This window comes from Phallusia mammillata, chromosome 2 (genome assembly GCF_965637545.1).
Source record: "Phallusia mammillata chromosome 2, kaPhaMamm4.hap1.1, whole genome shotgun sequence".
NCBI classification, from domain to species: Eukaryota; Metazoa; Chordata; class Ascidiacea; order Phlebobranchia; family Ascidiidae; genus Phallusia; species Phallusia mammillata.
Genome location: NC_137253.1, coordinates 31,247,070 through 31,274,161, shown reverse-complemented (window position 1 = coordinate 31,274,161; position 27,092 = coordinate 31,247,070). Strand labels below are relative to the sequence as shown.

At 36.0% G+C, this 27,092-nt stretch overlaps 1 protein-coding gene across 1 annotated transcript in view; it reads right to left on the bottom strand.

Annotated features, from left to right (window-relative positions):
- LOC145213302 (uncharacterized) overlaps nt 1-27,092 on the bottom strand; it is a 70,629-nt gene that overhangs the window by 9,148 nt on the left and 34,389 nt on the right. The window contains exons 42-93 of the mRNA XM_080081529.1: nt 26,887-27,040; nt 26,743-26,822; nt 24,882-25,035; nt 24,419-24,501; nt 23,574-23,727; nt 23,223-23,305; nt 22,350-22,503; nt 21,844-21,926; nt 21,632-21,785; nt 21,390-21,472; nt 21,170-21,323; nt 20,871-20,953; nt 20,650-20,803; nt 19,949-20,031; nt 19,374-19,527; nt 18,253-18,335; nt 18,038-18,191; nt 17,889-17,971; nt 17,135-17,288; nt 16,607-16,689; nt 16,386-16,539; nt 16,242-16,321; nt 15,156-15,309; nt 14,692-14,774; nt 13,848-14,001; nt 13,497-13,579; nt 12,579-12,732; nt 12,072-12,154; nt 11,860-12,013; nt 11,619-11,701; nt 11,399-11,552; nt 11,101-11,183; nt 10,880-11,033; nt 10,091-10,173; nt 9,507-9,660; nt 8,275-8,357; nt 8,060-8,213; nt 7,911-7,993; nt 6,837-6,990; nt 5,892-5,974; nt 5,670-5,823; nt 5,526-5,605; nt 4,752-4,905; nt 4,116-4,198; nt 3,104-3,257; nt 2,721-2,803; nt 2,399-2,552; nt 1,636-1,718; nt 1,424-1,577; nt 1,068-1,150; nt 841-994; nt 65-147 (exon numbers count right to left, since the gene is read on the bottom strand). Coding sequence (XP_079937655.1) covers nt 65-147; nt 841-994; nt 1,068-1,150; nt 1,424-1,577; nt 1,636-1,718; nt 2,399-2,552; nt 2,721-2,803; nt 3,104-3,257; nt 4,116-4,198; nt 4,752-4,905; nt 5,526-5,605; nt 5,670-5,823; nt 5,892-5,974; nt 6,837-6,990; nt 7,911-7,993; nt 8,060-8,213; nt 8,275-8,357; nt 9,507-9,660; nt 10,091-10,173; nt 10,880-11,033; nt 11,101-11,183; nt 11,399-11,552; nt 11,619-11,701; nt 11,860-12,013; nt 12,072-12,154; nt 12,579-12,732; nt 13,497-13,579; nt 13,848-14,001; nt 14,692-14,774; nt 15,156-15,309; nt 16,242-16,321; nt 16,386-16,539; nt 16,607-16,689; nt 17,135-17,288; nt 17,889-17,971; nt 18,038-18,191; nt 18,253-18,335; nt 19,374-19,527; nt 19,949-20,031; nt 20,650-20,803; nt 20,871-20,953; nt 21,170-21,323; nt 21,390-21,472; nt 21,632-21,785; nt 21,844-21,926; nt 22,350-22,503; nt 23,223-23,305; nt 23,574-23,727; nt 24,419-24,501; nt 24,882-25,035; nt 26,743-26,822; nt 26,887-27,040 — 6,153 coding nt within the window. The remainder of the gene's footprint in view (nt 1-64; nt 148-840; nt 995-1,067; nt 1,151-1,423; nt 1,578-1,635; nt 1,719-2,398; nt 2,553-2,720; nt 2,804-3,103; nt 3,258-4,115; nt 4,199-4,751; nt 4,906-5,525; nt 5,606-5,669; nt 5,824-5,891; nt 5,975-6,836; nt 6,991-7,910; nt 7,994-8,059; nt 8,214-8,274; nt 8,358-9,506; nt 9,661-10,090; nt 10,174-10,879; nt 11,034-11,100; nt 11,184-11,398; nt 11,553-11,618; nt 11,702-11,859; nt 12,014-12,071; nt 12,155-12,578; nt 12,733-13,496; nt 13,580-13,847; nt 14,002-14,691; nt 14,775-15,155; nt 15,310-16,241; nt 16,322-16,385; nt 16,540-16,606; nt 16,690-17,134; nt 17,289-17,888; nt 17,972-18,037; nt 18,192-18,252; nt 18,336-19,373; nt 19,528-19,948; nt 20,032-20,649; nt 20,804-20,870; nt 20,954-21,169; nt 21,324-21,389; nt 21,473-21,631; nt 21,786-21,843; nt 21,927-22,349; nt 22,504-23,222; nt 23,306-23,573; nt 23,728-24,418; nt 24,502-24,881; nt 25,036-26,742; nt 26,823-26,886; nt 27,041-27,092) is intronic.

The following is a 27,092-nucleotide window of genomic DNA, read 5'->3' as shown; positions in this document are numbered from 1 at the left end:
CTGCAATGATAAATACAGTTAGTGGTTACCCAATACAAGTTTTAGCTGTATATTAACGACTTACCTATTCCAAAGCAGTTTTGTTGTTGAATTAAATCACCACCATCTGCATCTGCTTTAGTTTTCTCCATTTCAGCATAAACAGATCTACAGAAAATTTCAGCAACATGTCATAAGCTGCTATTAAACCCTTGTGTTGCTAAAATGTAACAGTTATTTAACAAATTTGACATGGTGTAATGCTAAACAAACTACTAGTTGTTGTTTTTTTAAACTTTTCTTTGCTGACCATTGGCCTATAACAAAGGTAGAACTTCTTCAGAGCAATGAATGACATATTGTGAGCCCACAAGCGAAAATGCACAAGAGCAGAGGGTTATGATAAAAATATTTACATACAAAGGCTTTATGTGAAGAGTTGCATGTGTCACAACAGATTGGTTGTTGACATAAACACTTTTGGTGGGCCTGGCTTATGTTTTCAGAAAGATTTATTGATCAGTGTATGAGAGTGTCCGCTGTTAACTGATAGTCCGTCTCCATTCAAACTTGGAAATTTAACATGCAAAAAAAAAACTGACCAAACCGCATTGTTTCTGGTCACATTATAGCTGAAGTTACGATGCAGCTGCAGCACGTTTTGACATCATCCACCAATTGTGCCAGACACTTTTTGCGCTCCATAACATTTTTATGTTGCGCAGTTATTTACAGCTTGGTGATTGTTTTAGTGCTATTCTATGTTTTCTTTCACCAAGCGAAATCAACTCAAATCAACTCAGGTTTTAGTCACATTATATTCCAATAAATGCAGACACATCAAAAAATCAATCTATCCACCTGTAGTCCATTGCAGCAAGTGTACTAAATTCAGCTGTGGTAAGCTTGTCAGGATAATCATTTCCTGCTGGTAAACATCCAACCAAACCCCATATAACTTTCAAACAATCTGCAGTATGTGGTCCATCATAGGTAGGACAATCGGTGGGTAACGCTGGAGAAAAACAGCACAGAAAAACATTAACACTAGTAGATTCTACTGTCATGTGCATTTCAGGATTATTTACCTATTCCAAAGCATTTAAGTTGTGCAGCATCTGTTCCAGTGTCAGCATCAGATTTTATGCTCATCATATGGGCTTCCAAATCACTTGAAACATTTTGAAAAAAACATTAAACCAAGTGTCGTAAATTAGCTTATATGGGCAACCTCTTGGCACCAGCTGCACTAAAGAGACCTTATAGGTCGAAACAGTGTACACTGTCAGCAGCTTATCATGTGTCAGCTCCATGCTTTCATAATATTAAAGCAAATGCTTAAGTTATTTTTTTTAATTCAAAAAAATGTACCAACTGCAAAAAATACGAATAATGAACATTACAAAATGAACCAACAATTCAAGTTACTTAAAACAATACTAACGTGTATGTAAGAGTGCTCAAAGCAGCAATAGCAGTGGATGTAAGCTTTGGAGGATGCTCAGTACCATTAGGTAAACATCCAACTGAACCCCAAACTGACTCTAAACAAGCCATAGTATGGGGACCAAAGAATAACGGACAAGCGGTTGGAAGTGCTGCAATGAAATTTGCAATAATGAACTGATAAAATATTTGGAATACAAAATGTCTTACCAGCTCCAAAGCAATTTTGTTGCTGGATCAAGTTGCCGGCGTCAGAATCGGTTTTTGTTTTAAGCATTTCATCATAAAGGTCCCTTTTGAAAAAAAAACAGGTTTTGTAAACACAGGGTATGCCGTTGAAAATTTTAAAATGCTTCAAATTCATTTATTAAATGGAATCAAACAATGACATATGCTTTATACCAAGGGTGGGCAACCAACGGCCGGCAGCCATATATAAAGCTTTTGAGCGGCTCATGGCTGCATTCCAACAGCTTTATGTATCCAGTCCATGACTGCATAAAAAATTTTGTTATTCTTCACTGGCCGGATGCAATCAATGTGATCTAACGCTTTAACAACGAAGAGTTTTTAAACTAAATGCAAATAGTTATTACCAAGAACATTGTTAAGTACGAAGACAAAATTATTGTGTGTGCTTGCCTGGGATTTTGTTGTGAATTACAGTGTGTTGGGCATGACTGTTAGTAGTCTAAGTAAACCTGCCTAAAGGTAAAGTTTTACTGAAGTGTACTTGATATTGTTCATGTTCACATTGTAGAAATACTTCAAGTTGAGTTTGGCAACTCTTATATGATTGCACGAGCATCGTTGTGGCTTGAGTCCGCAATATCATTACTTGCACATGAATAAAGGTCGCCCACCTTTCCTTTACACTAACAAGCAGTTTCAGGGTATTACAACATTGCAAACAACTAGGACAGGACCAAAAAATCTATAAACAACTAGGTCAGTACTAAATATATTGGCTTACGGGTATTTAAGAGCAGACAGAGCAGACTTTTCAGCAGTTGAAAGCTTTCCAGGAAACTTGTTACCCGCAGGTGAACATCCAACTACTCCCCAAACAACCTCCAAGCAATGTTGAGTATGAGGACCATTGTATACTGCACATCCGGTGGGCAAAGCTATAAACAGAAATAATAAAAGATGATCACTGAACTTGATCATTTTGCAAAAGCATCTAATATAGTGCTTCCAGACTTGTTTTAGGACATGGGCCCATTGAAAAACGTTGTGCACCATTCCTTTCATTTTGCAACATAACCTCAACACATCTACACAATGTTACCCACCAGTTCCAAAGCAGTCAAGTTGTTTCAGTCCGTTACCAAGATCTGCCTGTATTCGTGTTGTATTCATTATACTCAGCAAGTCACTGCAAATAAATAAATCAATTCAACAAAGACAAAGTTATAGACTAGACAGAGCTAAAATTCCAGACAAAAGTAAACTATGAATAGAATAGAATTCAATATCGATGAAAGTATGAAATGAACGTAGCTAAAGCAAAAGTCTAAAAATGAAAAAAATAAATGAAAGGTTTCCAAACATATTTATGGTATGCAGTTTCAGCAGGTTATTAGTTTTCATCTCAGGCCAGATGAAACTTTTAAATTTTTTTTTTACAATAATGTACATTAGATGTACATCAAAAAATATTTTACAATAATCTTACACATAAGATAAGATGTTCCAAGTATTGAACTGAGCTGTTGAAAGTTTGTCAGGATATTTGTCACCCGCTGGTATACAACCAACTTTGGACCAGATTGCTTTCATGCAGTCAACGTCGAGAGGACCAAAGTAATCAGGACACTGAGCAGGAACATCTACGTAATACAAAAACTCAAGTTAATTAATGTGCTAAAACTAATCCAGTCTGAAATTCTTAATGTTTTGTTAATAATAAAACTGTAGTTCTCAACCTTATACAGATCATGTACCACCTGACAACTGTATCGGCCATTGTGTTCTACCTAAACCCTGTTTAAATGGTTGACCTGATCTTCTGGACTAGGCTAGCTTGTTTTTTAAACCAGCAGGGTTAGAAATTATAAAAGATATCAAAGACACAAATCTCCCCTAAACCAACGATGATCATTTGGGTGAGTTGAATTGCAATTCTTGATCTGACTTCAATTAAGTATGGCAAAAAACTTGCGTACTACATGAAAAGCTTCTGCTTTCCACTAGTGGTCCGTGTTTAACAATTGTTGTTTCGTTATAGACACAAAGATCATGATTTTGAAAAAAAATTTTTTTCATGCAATCTTAATAGAACTGGCCACAAGTCATAATTTGACCATGCATTGGTTTAAACATGGCATTTTCTCATTTTATTCATTGTTCTGGAACAAATCATTACATAACATGAGTGGTTAGTTTTTAGGTCTCACCAACGTCTGCCTTTCCCGACTAACCAATATAAATTTTTCTCCTTACATTATTTGTTTGAGGGTAATAAGAACATTTATAATTTAAGTTTTAGTTGCATAATAAACCAGCAATTCTCATGCCCTACTCTCATTCCATTCCCTCTGGTCCCTACCCATGATTACAAACACACCAATGTGGTTGCTAGTGTGCACTTTGAGAACAACTGCATTAGACAAAACCTTGCTACTGATAGTGTCAAATAGTAGTTCAGATTGCAAGTTATGTGAAAGACAAAAGACCTGTCTACTTACCAACTCCGTAGCACTTTTTCTGTTCCAAGGAAGAACCACCGTCTGCTGCAAGTTTGGTGGTTTCAAACTGACCCCAAACCGCCCTACAAAGCAACAACAAAAACATCTCATTACCTTTTATAGGCTGCATCAAGCACTGTTGGCTAATTTATTATCACAGACAAGTCCATTTACCCCCATAACAAAACTGCATTCTTGCAAGTTGATGGCATTGAAGACTACCATTAGTTTGGAATTCTGATTTTTCACAAATAAAATAGTTTAGAAAAATTGATGCAATCACACAGAATCTTCTTTATGTTCAAAAGCCGACAAATAACTAAACTATTCATGCCATCAAGCTAATTATTAACAGTTTATGAATCATTTTAAGAATACAATCACGGAACAGTTGATTAAACAGGAATACATAAAAGCAAAATTAACACAGCATTTGAAAAAAAAAATGTTTCTGACTCAAAATCAGTAAACAAGAACTTCGTTAAAAGTCGAAAAAATCGGTTTGGGTATTTTATATTTTTTTATCAATACTGTTTGTGCAAACTAAGAAGTTGCAGCACACCCCCTGAAAATGCTTTACGGACCCCAGGATGAGAACCAAAAGTTGTACATTGGTATTTAAAAAGTATTTCTTACCTGTATGTGAGAGATTCCAAGGCAAATATTTCAGCACTTGTCCGTTTGCCAGGATATTCACTTCCTGCTGGTAAACATCCAACCAAATCCCATATTGTTTCCAAACAAGCCAAGCTGTGAGGGCCGTTGTACTTTGGACAAGTTGTAGGAAGAGCTTCGCAACAAAACAAACATATTAAAAGCAGAAACATAGGTTGCTGCTGTCAGGCATAGGATATAAACTCATCACAACATATGCGTGTCTAGGATTAAACTCAAATAGTCATCTGCATGTAAATTTGGTGCTAGACAATCTGATAAAACTTTTTTTGGCAAAACATGGAATCATGGAAACAGTAGACATAATTTTGGATTTGCAGTCACTTGTAGTTCCAAATAAAGCTTAATATACAGCAGGGGTCGTCAACCCCTGGCACACAAGGTGATTTACCAAAGCATGCCAACCGATTGGCATGTTTTTATTGAAGTACTAACTTAACCTGTTACACTGCTTGTTTTCAGTTTTTGTTAGTTTTGTCTTACAATCCAGCCAAAGTGCATGTCGCTCTGCTTTCTCCTTACTATTGATATCAGCAGACACAAACCACCATTACCGACAAAAATGTTGGCACGCAAAGTCATTTACCACATGGAAATAACGAGTAAATTAGTATGTGTCGCCTAAAAGGTTGACAAAACCTGATATACAGTATTACCTCTATTCTAAAAGGTAAACAGTTTCAGCAGTTATAGTAACCAATTTTAGTTACTGCTTGATGAAAGCATAAAACTTACTAAGTCCAAAACATTTTTGTTGTGCAGTTGTGTCTGTGTCCGCCAGAGATCTTATATCACTCATTGTAGCATACAAAGCACTGTGAATGAAACACAAAGTCTTGCAAAAGTGTTTCGTAGCTTTTCAGATACGAAAACTCTTACGTATAGTTGAGAACAGACAAATAAGCCTGCCTCGAAGGAGATATCTTATCCGGGTATTCATCACCCTCTGGCAAACAACCGACATCGTTCCAAACAAATTTCAAGCAATCAATTGTATGTGGACCTCTGAATGTTGGACAATCCGCCGGAAGAGCTACAAGAAAAGGGTTGGTATAAAATTGTCTACTGGTTCATTTTCGCCACAGACTCCCGTGTACTGACCTGAACCGAAACAATCAGCCTGTTTTACGTCAATTCCCGCGTCAGCGTCAGTTTTAATCGCTGTCATGTGCGCCAACAATTGTCTGAAAACAAACAGATTCACTCACAATATAGCAATACAGTAAAGAAATCTTAAGCAAATTTTATCTTTCAGCATTGGTTTAAAAGTAACAAAAATTGCAACTTAGAGCTATTCTGGCAATTGTAATTTTGTACCGTCGTTTTGTACCGTCGAGGTTGCCTTCAGCAGGGTTCATAACACTGAGTACAGTGTACGTAGTACAGTGCACGATAAACAAAGAAAAAAAAAGAACTAGACACAAGTAGTTGATATTAAGACCTGCAGCAACAGCTTATATAATGAAAATAACACTGTAAAGGTTTTGTAATGAAGAAGTCCTGTTCTGAGGTCTGGGCTATTTTATCTAAAGTTAACACTGTTTTAAATGGTGTTTGCAGCCAGAATGGATTTATGAATTTGTAATTCACTTATTCGTAAATGTTTAAACCTCACAATAATGCTACACTGGACAGGAAGTATGAAATGTTGCAGCGGCTGAATTTTTTAGAATACTGGCACATATCAACAAATATTCTTTGTCCAGAAATGTTTATTTTATCTTTGCTAAACAAAACACCAACTGAATGCTGAAGAAGCTCTGCTGTTATGCTGTCTGCATGAGTAAGGTCAGGGTTTACATTTTAAACTCATGGATTGTAGGAATGCTATTAAAGTTTCTTGCACAAAAGATAAATTAATTTAAAACCAGATGTATTGAAATACAGGTATATAACATTCCTTAAGGATTAAGAAAGTGGTTAATCATACAATTAAAACTGTTTTTTGATCTTGTAGTGAAATTTTGTCTGTCTTTGCATAGTAGGAATAAACTTTTGCACAATTCTTTTCTCTAGGCATATCAACTAATACACAATTTGCCCCACCTATATGTGAGGGCATTCAATGCAGTAATTTCGGTAGATGTAAGTTTGTCAGGAAATTCATCTCCTGCAGGCAAACAACCAACCAGATCCCAAACAACTTTCAAGCAAGCCATAGTGTGAGGTCCATTGTATGTGGGACAGCCAGTAGGCATAGCTGCAACAAAAAATACAAAACTAGCGCAGCAAAAATACATGTACAATACATTGCAATGCACCAGGCCTATCAAATGAGTCATATTAAATTAAGCTGCCCCCCAAAGCATTCCCACATAGCAAGGCACAAGCTAGAAAATTCTGGCCTGTGGTTGGATTTAAAACCGCGACAGCAGACTATACCTCGGCTGGTTGTGTAGATAGCTTGATTTGGTACAATGCCTTCAATGGGCCTAGCATAATGTGATTCTTATTATAAGTGTGGCTTGTAGCAGATTGTACTAAGCCAGTGGTTCCCAACCTTTTTTGTTACATTCCTCCCTTCGCCCATTTTCGAACTATTCATTCCTCCCCATCAGAAGAAAAACAAATATAACATTAAAAATTAAAGCATTTTGAAATAGACCTAATAATTAGGGATGTCCATTTCAGAATCCTTTACCAAATGTGAACCAGGTCCAAATTATAATGGACATAATAATGTATATACAAAAATATTCTGTAACATTTTCAATGTAATTTTATTTTTTTGCAGTTTTTATGAAATTCCTCCCCTGAACTCATAAAATTCTTCCCCGGTTGGGAACCACTGTACTGGGCTCTTGAGATAATGCTAGTACCACAAAAGCTCTTCATGGACACGTTTAAAAAACCCTGCTTAGGGCTTGTATGCTATTGTATGTAATTTTTAATGTTTTTTTGGCCGGCTATGAAAAAAGTTTTGTGAAACCTGTGCTGCAGAAAAATAAAATATACCCCAAAATCCAGCGTGTTAAATAATTTGATTACATTTCCATTCCCCCAAGAATTTCAAAATTGCTCAATTAGGGTAAATTTGCCCCCTACAATATCCCTGACCTACAGCAACAAGGCTACTTGACAAACACCCTATCCCACTCCTATATTACACACAACCAGTACCTATTCCAAAACACTTCAGTTGCTCTGAGGCAGTCCCACTGTCAGCATCAGTTTTAATGGTCTGAAATGTTGATTCCAAATCCCTGCCAAAATGCACATAATTAATTGTATACAAAACTAATTTCAATTGTTTAAAATAAAACTCTTACGGATATGTTAAAATGACTAAAGTGGATACTTCAGCAGATGACAATTTATCAGGATATTCACTGCCCTCTGGTAAACATCCAACAGCTCCCCAAACACTTTTCAAACACGCCATGGAGTGTGGACCACTGTATGTTGGACAATCAGCCGGCAAAGCTGTAAAAGTAAAATAATTGCCATTCTTTGTGTATTTGTAGCAAATATATCAGCTGTTTACCAGATCCAAAGCATTCCTGCTGTCGAAACAGATCACCACCATCTGCAGCTGTCTTAATTGTTTCAAACTCAGCGTGCAGTGTGCTAGAAAAAAATAAAAAAGTATGTTCGGTACATTATGTTTGAAAAATAATATTTTGCATGTAATACAGATACGAATTAAAAGGAGACCTCTTATGCGTCTCTCTAAGCCAGTACACTGCAACTGGGTTTACTGTATACCCAACTGTATAACGCATCAAAACTGGGGTATATAACTAAAAGATGGCATATTGAGGGGATACAGCATAGGCCAGTGTACTTAAGGTAACAATTGTTATAAATGCTACCACGAAGGCATCACATTTCGATCTATGTGAGACAGACCTGTTTGAGTCTGTTTGGGATTGTTATGTCAATAATGTGAATTATAAAGGCACTTTTGTATGCTAAACTTGGCCACTTTCTGTATTACAATAATATTTCCACTTGACCAAACAACTAATTACCATCAGATTTTTACCACCTTTGCACAATTAAAAATTCATATACTAAGTTGCTGGAAAATTGTAAATGGTGTAAGAAGGGAAAAAAGGCTGAAGAGCACTGCAATAAGCTCTTTTCAAAAATAAGGAATGAAATACCAAAAATATGCCTTGGCAAAGTTATGCAAAGATAAACCAAAATGAAAATGAAAAAATTCAGCACTGTTCAGCCAGATCTTAAAAATCAGTGTATCAGGTAAGATGCAAAAAAAATTTCATTGACAGTAACCAGTAATGCTAACCGGTTGCTGGTCTCATAAAATTTCATGAGAAGGTTCTATAGAACTGGTGCGAACTGGTTAAATCCCACCACTGCATAAAATATTTTCAAGCACACAAAGGCTTACATGACATATATGATGCGAAACAATATGACACGCCCAAACCTTAAAACACAAGACTATCTTGCACAACCAATTTGTTGTACATGTTAATTATTAAAATAAAGGAAAACACATTCTGATGTGATGTTAACGAATCAGTTTGTGAAATACGGTATTGTCCATTAAGCAAATCAATTCAGAATTGTGCAATAACCAACAAGTCACATCATGGAAAGGCTTCGCAGTAATTCTTTAGTTTTAAATTTAGTTGAGAATAACTTTTTTATCTAATGCTTGGCTTAATTCAAACGACTGCTTGAGTGAGCACTGAGCATCAAAAATGCTTCCCACAGAGGCTCTGACTCACTAATATACAGTCTACTCACACATAATCTTTTGCTGCAAGAACTGCTCGTGCTGTAGTAGACAGTTTGTCAGGAAACTTAGTTCCTAAAGGCAAGCAACCAACCAAGTCCCATATTTTCCTTAAACATGAATCGGAATGTGGTCCAAAGTATGTTGGACAATCAGTGGGTAAACCTGTATAAAGGAAGATATCACTTAGAACAACATAATTTGATATGTACAGTGACAATATAAACACTTTAAAGTTTGAATTTTTTTCAACAAATTTCCAATGAACAAACAAAGCTAGTGTTCACACATCTATGTTTATTGTCAAACCACACATTGTACTTGCAGTTTTGAGGCATTTTCAAAAATAATCGCAGTCAAAAGCATGTCTTGTCACCAGCTGCACTGATAAGACCTTATAAGTCAAAACAGTGTGCACTGTCTGCAGCTTACTCATTGTTTACACTTATTTTGGATTATAATTCCAGCCCAAAGTATGACATTTGAATGCTGATGCAAGAGTATTATCATATAAGAGTAACAAACAAAATATCCACAGATGCCAAATACAAAATACTACTGATAAAAAATTCACATGTGTCTAAAAAATGTTTACTTTTTCCAAAACACTTGAGCTGGTCCGGAGCCGATCCAGTGTCTGCGTCAGTTTTGATTTTTGTCATCGCTGCCTCCAAATCACTTAAAATACATTTCATACACATAATTGAACTTCTAGGTCCAACATATTGAATTTGAAATGCTGACACCAGGAACCCAATGACCAGGCAAAACTTTGTTACCAAGAACCAATTATTTTTACAAACAAGAACTTGTCCATAAAAATCACAGTACGCCAGGCTTCAGGGCTGATCCCAGTTATGAATTTGTGTTCATCTTTATGTTTATGTTCATCTTAATTGTCCATAAAAAGGGGCAAAAACAATTTTGCAGCATTTTTTTGGACTTGTGCTTGTTTTGTAATGCTTGTCACTTTATAATGTTGAAAATAAATGCTAATACATCAATACTAAAAATTACTGTTCACATGATCTGGTTTTACGATTTGATTCTGTCCCATTGGTGACCAGCTTAACTCCAGGCTACAAACAATTTATTTTGACAAGTTTAAATATATTAAAAACAGATCAGACTAATGGGTAATGGCCATGATAAAAATTGAAAAAACTATTTAATCATGTTATTAAACCAACACTCACAGTCATTGATTTTAGGGCACACTTTTGTAACAATGAAATCAAGTGGTTTGTTCCAAAATCAAATCACACTGCGTATGAGCCAAGGTACAAAAACATTTTATTTCCAATATTGCTAGTGCATAAACATATACAGTATTCGTCAATTTGGCCTATGCAATGGCTGTAAGAGACAAATCCTCAGTACTTACGGATAAGTTAACCCAGCTAATGTTGCTTGTTCTGCAGATGTTAACTTGTCAGGATATTCACTGCCCGCTGGTAAACAGCCAACAGCAGCCCAAACAGTTTTCAAACAGGCAAGAGAGTGAGGGCCATTGTAAGTTGGGCAATCAGCCGGTAGAGCTGCAAGAATGTGTTTAATAAGTGGCTAACCTCAACTAACTTTAAATTTACAATATTAGGAACTTACCAATTCCGAAGCAGTTCTGTTGTTGAATTAAATCACCACCATCCGCATCTCTTTTTATTTTGTCCATTTCAGCATAAACAGATCTAGAGAAAAACAGAGTCAAATGTGAGAATCTGCTATATACCTTCTCGCCTGAATGTGTTAAACACAGAACAGTGAAATTGGACAAAAAAACAGCAATGGATATCATTTAGTATTCCCAATCTCAACATTGGGAGTCTGACCATAAACAACTGAAAATCCATAGTCTCATAATATCCTAATGTTTCTACACAGATCAATAAACCAATTTACCCACCTGTAATCCATTGCAACAAGAATATTAAACTCAGTCGTGGACAACTTGTCAGGATAATCGTTTCCTGCTGGTAAACATCCCACCAGGCTCCAGATAACTTTCAAACAATCCCGAGTATGTGGTCCACCATAGGTCGGGCAATCCACATGTAAAGCTAAAGCACAAAACAGCAGAGCGCAATATGATAGATTTTATGTTATATGCATTTGTTATCATTCACCTATTCCAAAGCATTTAAGTTGAGCAGCATCTGTTCCAGTGTCAGCATCAGTTTTTATGCTCATCATATGCGCTTCCAAATCACTTTAAATGTTAATAAGTTAGAAATATTAAACACTATTCTTCTGTCGTTCTTTTTAATTTAAAAAAATCATTGTCAATAAAAGAACTGCACCTACTGTCAACTACAAACAATAAGCATTTAAACAATAGTAAATCAAAATATTTCAAACAATACTAACGTGTATGTAAGAGTGCTCAAAGCAGCAATAGCAGTGGATGAAAGCTTTGGGGGATGCTCAGTACCATTAGGTAAACATCCAACTGAAGCCCAAACAGATTCTAAACAAGCCATAGTATGGGGACCAAAGAATAACGGACAAGTAGATGGAAGTGCTGCAATAAAGTTTCAAATGATGAGCAGATGTAATAAACAAGGCATCACATGTCTTACCAGCTCCAAAGCAATTTTGTTGCTGGATCAAGTTGCCAGCGTCAGAATCAGTTTTCGTTTTAAGCATTTCATCATAAAGGTCCCTATCAAGACAAAAATAATATGAATGCATAAATACACACTCTTCTCAAAAAATGCAAACAGTTCCCAAACATATTGCCTAAATCAGTGGTTCCCAACCGGGGAGGAATTCCTCCCTAGGGAGGAATTTTATGAGTTCAGGGGAGGAATTTCATAAAAACTGTAAAAAAATTTACATTGGAAATGTTACAGAATATTTTTGATTTTTTATGTACATTAGGGATGTTATTGTTGCTTTTCGTCTTATGGGGAGGAATGAATAGTTCGAAAACTGGCAAAGGGAGGAATGTAACAAAAAAGGTTGGCTAGCCAACGTTTACACTAAAATGCATTTAGCATCTAGCAATGAGCTAAGAATAAAAACACTGCAAACAACTAAAACATGCCTACAAAATTTATAAACAAAACCGGTAGAAACAGGCTTACGGGTATTTTAGAGCAGATAACGTAGATTTTTCAGCAGTTGAAAGCTTTCCAGGAAACTTGTTACCCGCAGGTGAACATCCAACTAATCCCCAAACAACCTCCAAACAATGTTGAGTATGAGGACCATTGTATACTGCACATCCGGTGGGCAAAGCTATAAACAGAAATACTAAAAGATGATCACTGAACTTGATCATTTTGCAAAAACATCTAATATAGTGCTTCCAGACTTGTTTTAGGACATTTGGAAAACATTGTGGACCATCCTTTTGTTTATTCTTAACCGTCTTAACAGAACAAGGACATCAAGTTACAACACAACAGTGGACTGCGAGAGGTTATTGTGCAAAATAATATCAAAACATTATAATTGGTGTTTATGTCGTAACAAAAAGCCTGTTTGTTTCGAAACCATTTCAAGCAATCTTTGTTAAATCAATACTATGACTAAAAGCATTTATATTTACTTGCAAACATGTTTCAAAAAACCAGCAAAACTGAACAATGATGCGATTATGCTGCAAAACAAAGGTCAATGCCACCCCTGTACTCTACACCAGTGCATATTCAACAAGCATTTTTTTTTGGCTTCAAATATGAAGTGATAATCGAAAGCTAACATTTTGATCGGAAATATATTTATTTTAACACAATTTTCCTGAATTATACGAATGCCTGCAATTTTATTTTTGAGTTAGTTATCACTAAACCATGAGAACCAATATGCTAAACATCAGTTTGGTAAAGCTACATACAGAAATAGTTAGAGATGAGAAACTGACACAACTACTTCAGTTCTATATGGGCCAGTCTAAATATAATCAAGAAATATGCAAATTTTTGTAATGAACAATTACAATAGTGCAGCAGGACGCATTTTGCAACATAACCTCAACACATCTACACAATGTTACTGACCAGTTCCGAAACAGTCAAGTTGTTTCGGTCCGTTACCAAGATCTGCCTGTATTCGAGTTGTGTTCATAATACTCAGCAAGTCACTGCAAATAAACAAATCAATTCAACAAAGACAAAGTTATAGACTAGACAGAGCTGAAATTCCAGACAAAAGTAAACTATGAATAGAATAGAATTCAATATCGATGAAAGTATGAAATGAACGTAACCAAAGCAAAAGTCTAAAAATGAAAATGAAAAAAATAAATGAAAGGTTTCCAAACATATTTATGGTATGCAGTTTCAGCAGGTTATTAGTTTTCATCTCAGGCCAGATGACACATTAAAAATGATATTTCACAAAAATCTTACACATAAGATAGAATGTTCCAAGCATTGAACTCAGCTGTTGAAAGTTTGTCAGGATATTTGTCGCCCGCTGGTATACAACCAACTTTCGACCAGATTGCTTTCATGCAGTCAACGTCGAGAGGACCAAAGTAATCAGGACACTGAGCAGGAACATCTACGTAATACAAAAACTCAAGTTAATTAATGTGCTAAAACTAATCCAGCCTGAAATTCTTAATGTTTTGTTGATTATAAAACTGTGGTTCTCAACCTTATACAGATCGTGTACCACCTGACAACTGTATCGGCCATTGTGTTCCATCAAAACCCTGTTTAAATGGCCAGACAACGCTATTGGCCTAGTCTTCTGGACTAGGCTAGCTTATTTTTTAAACCAGCAGGGTTAGAAATTCTAAAAGATATCAAAGACACAAATCTCCCCTAAACCAATGATGATCATTTGGGTGAGTTGAATTGCAATTCTTTATCTGATTTCAATTATGTATGGCAAAAAACTTGCGTACCACATGAAAAGCTTCTGCTTTTCACTAATGGTCCGCGTTTAACAATTTGTTGTTTCGTTACAGACTCAAAAAAATAAAAAAAGTTTTTATACAATCCTAATAGAACTGACCATAAGTCATAATTTGACCATGCATTGGTTAAAAAATGGCATTTGCTCAATTTATATATTGTTCTTGACCAAATCGGACCTTATTCTTTTGCCTAATACAAGGGGTTAGTTTTTAGAGCCCTCTGGACTGGTCCCACCAACAAAATTTGTCTTTTAGTGGTATCAGAAAATTATAAAACACTGATTCCGCATTAGGAGGTCATGTGAAAGACAAAAGACCTGTCTACTTACCAACTCCAAAGCACTTTTTCTGTTCCAAGGAAGAACCACCGTCTGCTGCAAGTTTGGTGGTTTCAAACTGACCCCAAACTGCCCTACAAAGCAACAACAAAAACATCTTATTACCCTTTATAGGCTGCATCAAACACTGTTGGCTAATCTACTATTACAGCACATAAAATAAACACACATTACTACTTTTTTTGCAAGTTAAATCACAAATTGTAAGAGAAGTAGTATTAACTACCCAAATCAGACAATTAAAACATTACAATCAATATGCACACAAGTAACAGTTTTCTTTTTGACAGAAATAGCGCATAATTACCATGGTCTTTGAGAAAATTAAAACCAAACAAACAATTCCTCTGTAAAACTCATAAAACTCTGTTCAATATGATTCTACTCGCAAAAACAGCATCTTGGTGTTCATCGAGGAAAATAAAAATTGCACAACAAATACAACAATTTTTTACCTGTATGTGAGAGATTCCAAGGCAAATATTTCAGCACTTGTTCGTTTGCCAGGATATTCACTTCCTGCTGGTAAACATCCAACCAAACCCCATATTGTTTCCAAACAAGCCAAGCTGTGAGGGCCGTTGTACTTTGGACAAGTTGTAGGAAGAGCTACACAACAAAACAAACGGTTATAACAAGCATCTGCATATCGCTTACAATCGAGGGTGGCTTACATTTTAATATCTACAGATATTATTTCCACATCCCTGCTGTTAGCCTTACATGACATTCAATTTTTTTCTACACAGGTCAACATACACTCTGATGGGTACAATTGTTTAAACAATTGTTCGTTTGCAAGACAAGTTGCAATATTTAGTTACAGAATGAAATATTATGAAACAATACTGTCTAACTTCACCGCATGTGGTTTACTATAGAGGGTAGCTTACAATCAAGTAAGCCAAGTCCAAAAACTTACCATGAATACACTTAGCTAATTTACATGACATTTTTATGCAATTAGGTGCAATCATCTGAAAGCAGCCAAAACTGAATATATGGTTTTGATTTGATCACTGTGCAGTCAAATAAAGCAGGGGTGTGCAACCTTTGCCACTCTGGGGCCAAATACAATTACTATAATTAGATCGCAGACGACACCTTTGTATAACACCAGGTGATTTTACTTTGTTGCATACCAAATATGCCTATTTTGAGTTAACAACTACAAGTAAAATTCACATTTAATTCCAGCCGCATTATTGTCAGGTTGTAGAAATTTTTGTTTCAAAAGCTTTAAACTGCTGAAAAATATTGAATAATTGGACTCGTTTGACAGTACATTTGAAATCCAAGCATTTCTGTGGGCTGCACAACCTTTAATTAACAGGCCGCATTTGGCCTGAGAGCCGCAGGTTGCACACCAATGAAATAAAGCATGCAAGCAAATGATAAACAGTTTCAACTCCATTTATTTCAAATAAGTTCATATAGTTTAGTAAACAATTTTAAGTAATACAAACAAAATTGCCAGTGATGCAGAATAATGTACAAAGTTTTCATTTTAGTTAGTGTTGATAAAATACAAAAATACTTACTAAGACCAAAACATTTTTGTTGTGCAGTGGCATCTGTATCTGCCAGAGTTCTTATGTCACTCATTGTAGCATACAAAGCACTGTGAATGAAACACAAAGTCTTGCAAAAGTGTTTCGTAGCTTTTCAGATATGAAAACTCTTACGTATAGTTGAGAACTGACAAGTAAGCCTGTCTCGAAGGTGAAATCTTATCTGGATATTCGTCACCTTCTGGTAAACAACCAACATCATTCCAAACATATTTCAAGCAATCAATTGTATGTGGGCCTCTGAATGTTGGACAATCCGATGGAAGAGCTACAAGAAAAGAGTTTGTATAAAATAGTCCAGTGGTTCATTTTAGCCACAGACCCCATGTACTGACCTGAACCGAAGCAGTCAGCTTGTTTAGCGTCAATTCCTGCGTCCGCATCAGTTTTAATTGCTGTCATGTGTGCCAACAATTGTCTGAAAACAATTAGATTGACTATCAATACAGCAATACCGCGAAGAAATCTCAAACAAATTGTGGCAATTGTATTTTTGTACCGTCATTTCAAGTAGTTGATATTAAGACCTGCAGCAACAGCTTATATAATGAAAATAACACTGTAAAGGTTTTGTAATGAAGAAGTCCTGTTCTGAGGTCTGGGCTATTTTATCTAAAGTTAACACTGTTTTAAATGGTGTTTGCAGCCACCTGCCCAGCATGGAATGTTGCAGCGGCTGGATTTTTTAGAATACTGGCCTTCCTTAAATCCTTCCTTAAGGATTGAAAAAGTGGTTAATCATACAATCAAAACTGTTTTTAATCTTGCAGTGAAATTTTGTCTGTCTTTGCATAGTAGGAATAAACTTTTGCACAATTGAAATTTTTCTCTAGGCATATCAACTAATACACAATTTGCCCCACCTGTATGTGAGGGCATTCAATGCATTAATTTCGGCAGCTGTAAGTTTGTCAGGAAATTCATCTCCTGCAGGCAAACAACCAACCAGGTCCCAAACAACTTTCAAGCAAGCCATAGTGTGAGGTCCATTGTAGGTTGGACAGCCAGTAGGCATAGCTGCAATCAAAAAAATATAAAACCAGTGCAGCAAAAAATACATGTACAATACATTGCAATGCACCAGGCCTATCAAATGAGTCTTATTAAATTAAGCTGCCCCCCCAAAGCATTCCCACATAGCATGGCACAAGCTAGAAAATTCTGGCCTGTGGTTGGATTTAAAACCGCGACAGCAGACTATACCTCGGCTGGTTGTGTAGATAGCTTGATTTGGTACAATGTCTTCAATAGACCTAGCATAATGTGATTCTTATTATAAGTGTGACTTGTAGTAGATTGTACTAAGCTCTTGAGATAATGCTAGTACCACAAAAGCTCTTCAAGGACCACATGTTTAAAAAACTTGCATGTAATTTTTAATGTTTTTTGGCCGGCTATGAAAAAAGTTTGGTGAAACCTGTGCTTCAGCAGATTAAAAAGATAAAATATACCCCAAAATCTAGCATGTTAAAAACTTTGATTACATTAACATTCCCCCAAAGAATTTTAAAATTGCTCGTTTAGGGTCAATTTCCCCCCTACAAAATCCCTGACCTACAGCAACAAGACTACTTGACAAACACCCTATCTTACTTCTATATTACACACAACCAGTACCTATTCCAAAACACTTGAGTTGCTCGGAAGCAGTCCCACTGTCAGCATCAGTTTTAATGGTCTGAAATGTAGATTCCAAATTCCTGTCAAAATGCACACAACTAATTGTATACAAAACTAATTTCAATTGTTTAAAATAAAACTCTTACGGATATGTTAAAATGACTAAAGTGGATACTTCAGCAGATGATAATTTATCAGGATATTCACTGCCCTCTGGTAAACATCCAACAGCTCCCCAAACACTTTTCAAACACGCCATTGAATGAGGACCACTATATAGTGGACAATCGGCTGGCAAAGCTGTAAAAGCAAAATGATTGCTATGTTTTCGGTATTTGTATCAAATTTATCAGTTGTTTACCAGATCCAAAGCATTCCTGCTGTCGAAACAGATCACCACCATCTGCAGCTGTCTTAATTGTTTCAAACTCAGCGTACAGTGTGCTGAAAAAAATATACGTTTGGTACATAAGTGTGGAAAAATAATATTTTGCATGTAGTACAGATACCAATGGGAAATTCTCTTAATGAGAATAGCCACCAAGTCAGGCCAAATGTAAACTCTAGTAGTCTCTTTTACATAACATATGAGGCCCATGTTTTCATAAGGAGCAAAAGCAATTAATTAAAACACTTCTCCATCATTTCAAGTACGGATGAAATGGTTCAAAGCATGCTTTATTTTAAAACTTCTTGCAAAGTCAGATGCCTGTTCGTGGTATCTCCTCACACTCTTTGTATAAGCTTTAGATTCCAAGTCTTGATTTTATCTTAAATCTTGGCCAAACATTGACTTGTGGTGTAAGGCGAAGAGTTTTTCCCCCTGCTGATGCTCGCACCACAAAGCTTGCAAGTGGCTAAGCTTTCGTTGATATTAATACCATAAAATATTCTCATGCACACAAAGACTTACATGAATCATATGATGCTAAAGTTTAGCAGCTAACAGTGGTTCTTAACCTTTTTCCTTGCTGCATCCCTTTTCAATTACCAACCACTTTCCGCAGATCGTAATTGCTTAAATACCAAAACCGTTGCAATTTAATTTTTATACAAGTAACCTCGCACCCCCTAGGAACAGTTGTCGTACCCCTTCGGTGTGTGTGTACCCCTGGTTAAGAACCCCTGAGCTACACAATATGACACACCCCAACCTTAAAACACAAGACTATCTTGCACAACCAATTTGTTGCACATGTTAATTATTAAAATAAAGGAAAACACATTATATGTTATGTTAACGAATCAGTTTTGAAATACGGTATTGTCCATCAGGCAAACCAATTTGGAATTGTGCAATAACCAACGAGTCAAATCATGGAATAGCTTCGCAGTAATTCTTTAGTTTTAAAGTTAGTTTAGAATAACTTTTTTATCTAATGCTTGGCTTAATTCAAACGACTGCTTGAGTGAGCACTGAGCATCAAAAATGCTTGCCACAGAGTACTCAGGCTCTGACTCACTAATATACAGTCTACTCACACATAATCTTTTGCTGCAAGAACTGCTCGTGCTGTAGTAGACAGTTTGTCAGGAAACTTAGTTCCTAAAGGCAAGCAACCAACCAAGTCCCATATTTTCCTTAAACATGAATCGGAATGTGGTCCAAAGTATGTTGGACAATCAGTGGGTAAACCTGCATGAAGGAAGATCACAACATAATTTGATATGTACAGTGACAATATAAACACTTTAAAGTTTGAAATTTTTTCAACAAATTTCCAATGAACAAACAAAGCTAGTGTTCACACATCTATGTTTATTGTCAAACCACACATTGTACTTGCAGTTTTGAGGGATTTTCAAAAATAATCGCAGTCAAAAGCATGTCTTGTCACCAGCTGCACTGATAAGACCTTATAAGTCAAAACAGTGTGCACTGTCTGCAGCTTACACATTGTTTACACTTATTTAGGATTATAATTCCAGCCCAAAGTATGACATTTGAATGCTGATGCAAGAGTATTATCATATAAGAGTAACAAACAAAATATCCACAGATGCCAAATACAAAATACTACTGAACAAAAATTCACATGTGCCTAAAAAATATTTACTTTTTCCAAAACACTTGAGCTGGTCCGGAGCAGATCCAGAGTCAGCATCTGTTTTTATTTTTGTCATCTCTGCCTCCAAATCACTTAAAATACATTTCATACATATAATTGAACTTCTAGGTCCAACATATTAAATTTGAAATGCTGACACCAGGAACCCAATGACCAGGCAAAACTTTGTCACCAAGAACCAATTATTTTTACAAACAAGAACTTGTCCATAAAAAGGGGCAAAAACAATTTTGCAGCATTTTTTTGGACTTGTGCTTGTTTTGTAATGCTTGTACCTTTATAATGTTGAAAATAAATGCTAATACATCAATACTAAAAAAAAAATTGGAGACCGAAACGGTCACCCAAATTTCTCCAGCGGTTTCCCAAAACTGCCAGTAGCCTAATAAATAATTCGTTTAAGCAAATATGGCTATTATTTGGTATATAAATGAAACACTTGTGGTCTCTTAAAACTACTTAGCGGTCACCCAAACCAAACCTTAAAAAAAACCTGCTCACAGTCATTGATTTTTGGGCACACTTTTGTAACAATGAAATCAAGTGGTTTGTTCCAAAATCAAATCACACTGCGTATGAGCCAAGGTACAAAAACATTTTATTTCCAATATTGCTAGTGCATAAACATATACAGTATTCGCCAATTTGGCCTATGCAATGGCTGTAAGAGACAAATCCTCAGTACTTACGGATAAGTTAACCCAGCTAATGTTGCTTGTTCTGCAGATGTTAACTTGTCAGGATATTCACTGCCCGCTGGTAAACACCCAACAGCGGCCCAAACAGTTTTCAAACAGGCAAGAGAGTGAGGACCATTGTAAGTTGGGCAATCAGCCGGTAGAGCTGCAAGAATGTTTTTAATAAGTGGCTAACCTCAACTAACTTTAAATTTACAATATTAGGAACTTACCAATTCCGAAGCAGTTCTGTTGTTGAATTAAATCACCACCATCCGCATCTCTTTTTATTTTGTCCATTTCAGCATAAACAGATCTAGAGAAAAACAGAGTCAAATGTGAGAATCTGCTATATACCTTCTCGCCTGAATGTGTTAAACACAGAACAGTGAAATTGGACAGAAAAACAGCAATGAATATCATTTAGTATTCCCAATCTCAACATTGGGAGTCTGACCAATAAACAACTGAAAATCCATAGTCTCATAATATCCTAATGTTTCTACACAGATCAATAAACCAATTTACCCACCTGTAGTCCATTGCAACAAGAATATTAAACTCAGTCGTGGACAACTTGTCAGGATAATCGTTTCCTGCTGGTAAACATCCCACCAGGCTCCAGATAACTTTCAAACAATCCCGAGTATGTGGTCCACCATAGGTGGGACAATCCACGTGTAAAGCTAAAGCACAAAACAGCAGAGCACAATATGATAGATTTTATGTTATATGCATTTGTTATCATTCACCTATTCCAAAGCATCTAAGTTGAGCAGCATCTGTTCCAGTGTCAGCATCAGTTTTTATGCTCATCATATGCGCTTCCAAATCACTTCAATTTGTTAATAAGTTAGAAATATTAAACACTATTCTTCTGTCGTTCTTTTTAATTTAAAAAAATCATTGAGAAGAAAAGAACTGCACCTACTGTCAACTACAAACAATAAGCATTTAAACAATAGTAAATCAAAATATTTCAAACAATACTAACGTGTATGTAAGAGTGCTCAAAGCAGCAATAGCAGTGGATGAAAGCTTTGGGGGATGCTCAGTACCATTAGGTAAACATCCAACTGAAGCCCAAACAGATTCTAAACAAGCCATAGTATGGGGACCAAAGAATAACGGACAAGTAGTTGGAAGTGCTGCAATAAAGTTTCAAATGATGAGCAGATGTAATAAACAAGGCATCACATGTCTTACCAGCTCCAAAGCAATTTTGTTGCTGGATCAAGTTGCCAGCGTCAGAATCAGTTTTTGTTTTAAGCATTTCATCATAAAGGTCCCTATCAAGACAAAAATAATATGAATGCATAAATACACACTCTTATCAAAAAATGCAAACAGTTCCCAAACATATTGCCTAAATCAGTGGTTCCCAACCGGGGAGGAATTCCTCCCTAGGTAGGAATTTTATGAGTTCAGGGGAGGAATTTCATAAAAACTGTAAAAAAAATTACATTGGAAATGTTACAGAATATTTTTGATTTTGTATGTACATTAGGGATGTTATTGTTGCTTTTCGTCTTATGGGGAGGAATGAATAGTTCGAAAACTGGCAAAGGGAGGAATGTAACAAAAAAGGTTGGCTAGCCAACGTTTACACTAAAATGCATTTAGCATCTAGCAATGAGCTAAGAATAAAAACACTGCAAACAACTAAAACATGCCTAAAAATTTATAAACAAAACCGGTAGAAACAGGCTTACGGGTATTTTAGAGCAGATAACGTAGATTTTTCAGCACTTGAAAGCTTTCCAGGAAACTTGTTACCCGCAGGTGAACATCCAACTAATCCCCAAACAACCTCCAAACAATGTTGAGTATGAGGACCATTGTATACTGCACATCCGGTGGGCAAAGCTAAAAACAGAAATAATAAAAGATGATCACTGACTTGTTTTAGGACATTTGGAAAACGCTGTGGACCATCCTTTTGTTTATTCTTAACCGTCTTAACAGAACAAGGACATCAAGTTACAACAAAACAGTGGACTGCGGGAGGTTATTGTGCAAAATAATATTAAAACATTATAATTGGTGTTTATGTCATAATAAAAAGCCTGTTTGTTTCGAAACCATTTCAAGCAATCTTTGTTAAATCAATACTATGACTAAAAGCATTTATATTTACTTGCAAACATCTTTTAAAACCAGCAAAACTGAACAATGATGCGATTATGCTGCAAAACAAAGGTCAATGCCACCCCTGTACTCTACACCAGTGCATATTCAACAAGCATTTTTTTGGCTTCAAATATGAAGTGATAATCGAAAGCTAACATTTTGATCGGAAATATATTTATTTTAACACAATTTTCCTGAATTATACGAATGCCTGCAATTTTATTTTTGAGTTAGTTATCACTAAACCATGAGAACCAATATGCTAAACATCAGTTTGGTAAAGCTACATACAGAAATAGTTAGAGATGAGAAACTGACACAACTACTTCAGTTCTATATGGGCCAGTCTAAATATAATCCAAGAAATATGCAAATTTTTGTGATGAACAATTACAATAGTGCAGCAGGACGCATTTTGCAACATAACCTCAACACATCTACACAATGTTACTGACCAGTTCCGAAACAGTCAAGTTGTTTCGGTCCGTTACCAAGATCTGCCTGTATTCGAGTTGTGTTCATAATACTCAGCAAGTCACTGCAAATAAACAAATCAATTCAACAAAGACAAAGTTATAGACTAGACAGAGCTAAAATTCCAGACAAAAGTAAACTATGAATAGAATAGAATTCAATATCGATGAAAGTATGAAATGAACGTAGCTAAAGCAAAAGTCTAAAAATGAAAATGAAAAAAATAAATGAAAGGTTTCCAAATATATTTATGGTATGCAGTTTCAGCAGGTTATTAGTTTTCATCTCAGGCCAGATGACACATTAAAAAAGATATTTCACAAAAATCTTACACATAAGATAGAATGTTCCAAGCATTGAAATCAGCTGTTGAAAGTTTGTCAGGATATTTGTCACCCGCTGGTATACAACCAACTTTCGACCAGATTGCTTTCATGCAGTCAACGTCGAGAGGACCAAAGTAATCAGGACACTGAGCAGGAACATCTATGTAATACAAAAACTCAAGTTAATTAATGTGCTAAAACTAATCCAGTCTGAAATTCTTAATGTTTTGTTGATTATAAAACTGTGGTTCTCAACCTTATACAGATCGTGTACCACCTGACAACTGTATCGGCCATTGTGTTCTATCAAAACCCTGTTTAAATGGCGAGACAACGCTATTGGCCTAATCTTCTGGACTAGGCTAGCTTATTTTTTAAACCAGCAGGGTTAGAAATTCTAAAAGATATCAAAGACACAAATCTCGCCCTAAACCAACGATGATCATTTGGGTGAGTTGAATTGCAATTCTTTATCTGATTTCAATTATGTATGGCAAAAAACATGTGTACCACATGAAAAGCTTCTGCTTTTCACTAATGGTCCGCGTTTAACAATTTGTTGTTTCGTTACAGACGCAAAAAAATATAAAAAGTTTTGATACAATCCTAATAGAACTGGCCACAAGTCATAATTTGACCATGCATTGGTTAAAAAATGGCATTTGCTCAATTTATATATTGTTCTTGACCAAATCGGACCTTATTCTTTTGCCTAATACAAGGGGTTAGTTTTTAGGGCCCTCTGGACTGGTCCCACCAACAAAATTTGTCTTTTAGTGCTATCAGAAAATTATAAAACACTGATTCCGCATTAGGAGGTCATGTGAAAGACAAAAGACCTGTCTACTTACCAACTCCGAAGCACTTTTTCTGTTCCAATGAAGAACCACCGTCTGCTGCAAGTTTGGTGGTTTCAAACTGACCCCAAACCGCTCTACAAAGCAACAACAAAAACATCTTACTACCCTTTATCAGCTGCATCAAACACTGTTGGCTAATCTACCATTACAGCACACAAAATAAACACACATTACTACTTTTTTTGCAAGTTAAATCACAAATTGTAAGAGAAGTAGTATTAACTACCCAAATCTGACAATTAAAACATTACAATCAATATGCACACAAGTAACAGTTTTCTTTTTGACAGAAATAGCGCATAATTACCATGGTCTTTGAGAAAATTAAAACCAAACAAACAATTCTTCTGTAAAACTCATAAAACTCTGTTCAATATGATTCTACTCGCAAAAACAGCATCTTGGTGTTCATCGAGAAAAAAAAAATTGCACAACAAATACAACAATTTTTTACCTGTATGTGAGAGATTCCAAGGCAAATATTTCAGCACTTGTCCGTTTGCCAGGATATTCACTTCCTGCTGGTAAACATCCAACCAAACCCCATATTGTTTCCAAACAAGCCAAGCTGTGAGGGCCGTTGTACTTTGGACAAGTTGTAGGAAGAGCTACACAACAAAACAAACGGTTATAACAAGCATCTGCGTATCGCTTACAATCGAGGGTGGCTTACATTTTAATATCTACCGATATTATTTCCATATCCCTGCTGTTAGCCTTACATGACATTCAAATTTTTTCCACAGAGGTCAACATACGCTCTGATGGGTACAATTGTTTAAACAATTGTTCGTTTGCAAGACAAGTTGCAATAATTAGTAACAGAACGAAATATTATGAAACAATACTGTCTAACTTCACCGCATGTGGTTTACTATAAAGCAGGGGTGGGCAAACTTTTCAGTGCAAGGGCCGCATTCAAAAGTTCTCAATTGTGGCGGGCCGCATAGTATATTAACCAAAATATCAACGTATTTTTCCTGCTAAATACAAATACGTTTGTTGTCATTGATCGCAAAAGCCATAAATATTGCTTGTTACGCAACAATTGTAATTGTTTCAAATAAACAGACATTTATTGCAACACGTTTTTTTTCAATACGTTTTTGTTGTTGATGTATTCCTTGCCAACATTAAACAATGCAAGTTGCTTTTGCATCAATCTTTAGATGTTGTGCGGTTCTGTGTTAACGATTCCAAAGCCGTGTTTAATGTCCGTTTCCAAACTACTGCAACGGCCTAAACTTGATCCAGTGACCAAAGTTTTGGCGCCTACAGTGCAAAGTGGGCTGTAATTGCTTTTACTTTTATTCTTCGCCGTAACAAATTGCTGATTTGGCAAATCGTCTATTCGGTATACGTGGGCCTACATGTGTTATTAAAGACGAAGAAATTCTGTCAAGGGACTATTTGCAAAATAACGTGGTAGAAACAACAGGAAAAAGCACGTAAAAAGTATCTGTGTTTAGTCCCAAAGAATGTTACGAGTACTGATACTGCTCATGGTATAGGAATCGGCAAGTCGCACTCCGGTATTGTTTGAAACTCTATTCCTACGCTCAGAATATTATTAAGCATTGCTCGGTAACTTTCTCTTTCAAACTTTACTAACATTTGTCGAGCCGCATGAACTCCTTTGTCAGGGCGCATGCGGCCCGCTGGCCGTAGTTTGCCCACCCCTGCTATAGAGGGTATCTTCCAATCAAGTAAGCCAAGTCTAAAAACTTACCATGAATACACTTAGCTAATTTGCATGACATTTTTATGCAATTAGGTGCAATCATCTGAAAGCAGCCAAAACTGAATATAAGGTTTTGATTTGATCACTGCGCAATCAAATAAAGCAGGGGTGTGCAACCTTTGCCACTCTGGGGCCAAATACAATTACTATAATTAGATTACTATAATTGCATACCAAATATGCCTATTTTGAGTTAACAACTACAAGTAAAATTCACATTTAATTCCAGCCGCATTATTGTCAGGTTGTAGAAATTTTTGTGTCAAAAGCTTTAAACTGCTCAAAAATATTGAATAATTGGACTCGTTTGACAGTACATTTGAAATCCAAGCATTTCTGTGGGCCGCACAACCTTTAATCAACCAACCGCATTTGGCCTGAGAGCCGCAGGTTGCACACCAATAAAATAAAGCATGCAAGCAAATGATAAACAGTTTCAACTGCATTTATTTCAAATAAGTTCATATAGTTTAGTAAACAATTTTAAGTAATACAAACAAAATTGCCAGTGATGCAGAATAATGTACAAAGTTTTCATTTTAGTTAGTGATTGATAAAATACAAAAATACTTACTAAGACCAAAACATTTTTGTTGTGCAGTGGCATCTGTATCTGCCAGAGTTCTTATGTCACTCATTGTATTATACAAAGAACTGTGAATGAAACACAAAGTCTTGCAAAAGTGTTTCGTAGCTTTTCAGATATGAAAACTCTTACGTATAGTTGAGAACTGACAAGTAAGCCTGTCTCGAAGGTGAAATCTTATCCGGGTATTCATCACCTTCTGGTAAACAACCGATACTGCTCCAAACATATTTCATACAATCAATTGTATGTGGGCCTCTGAATGTTGGACAATCCGCCGGAAGAGCTACAAGAAAAGGGTTGGTATAAAATTATCTAGTGGTTCATTTTCGCCGCAG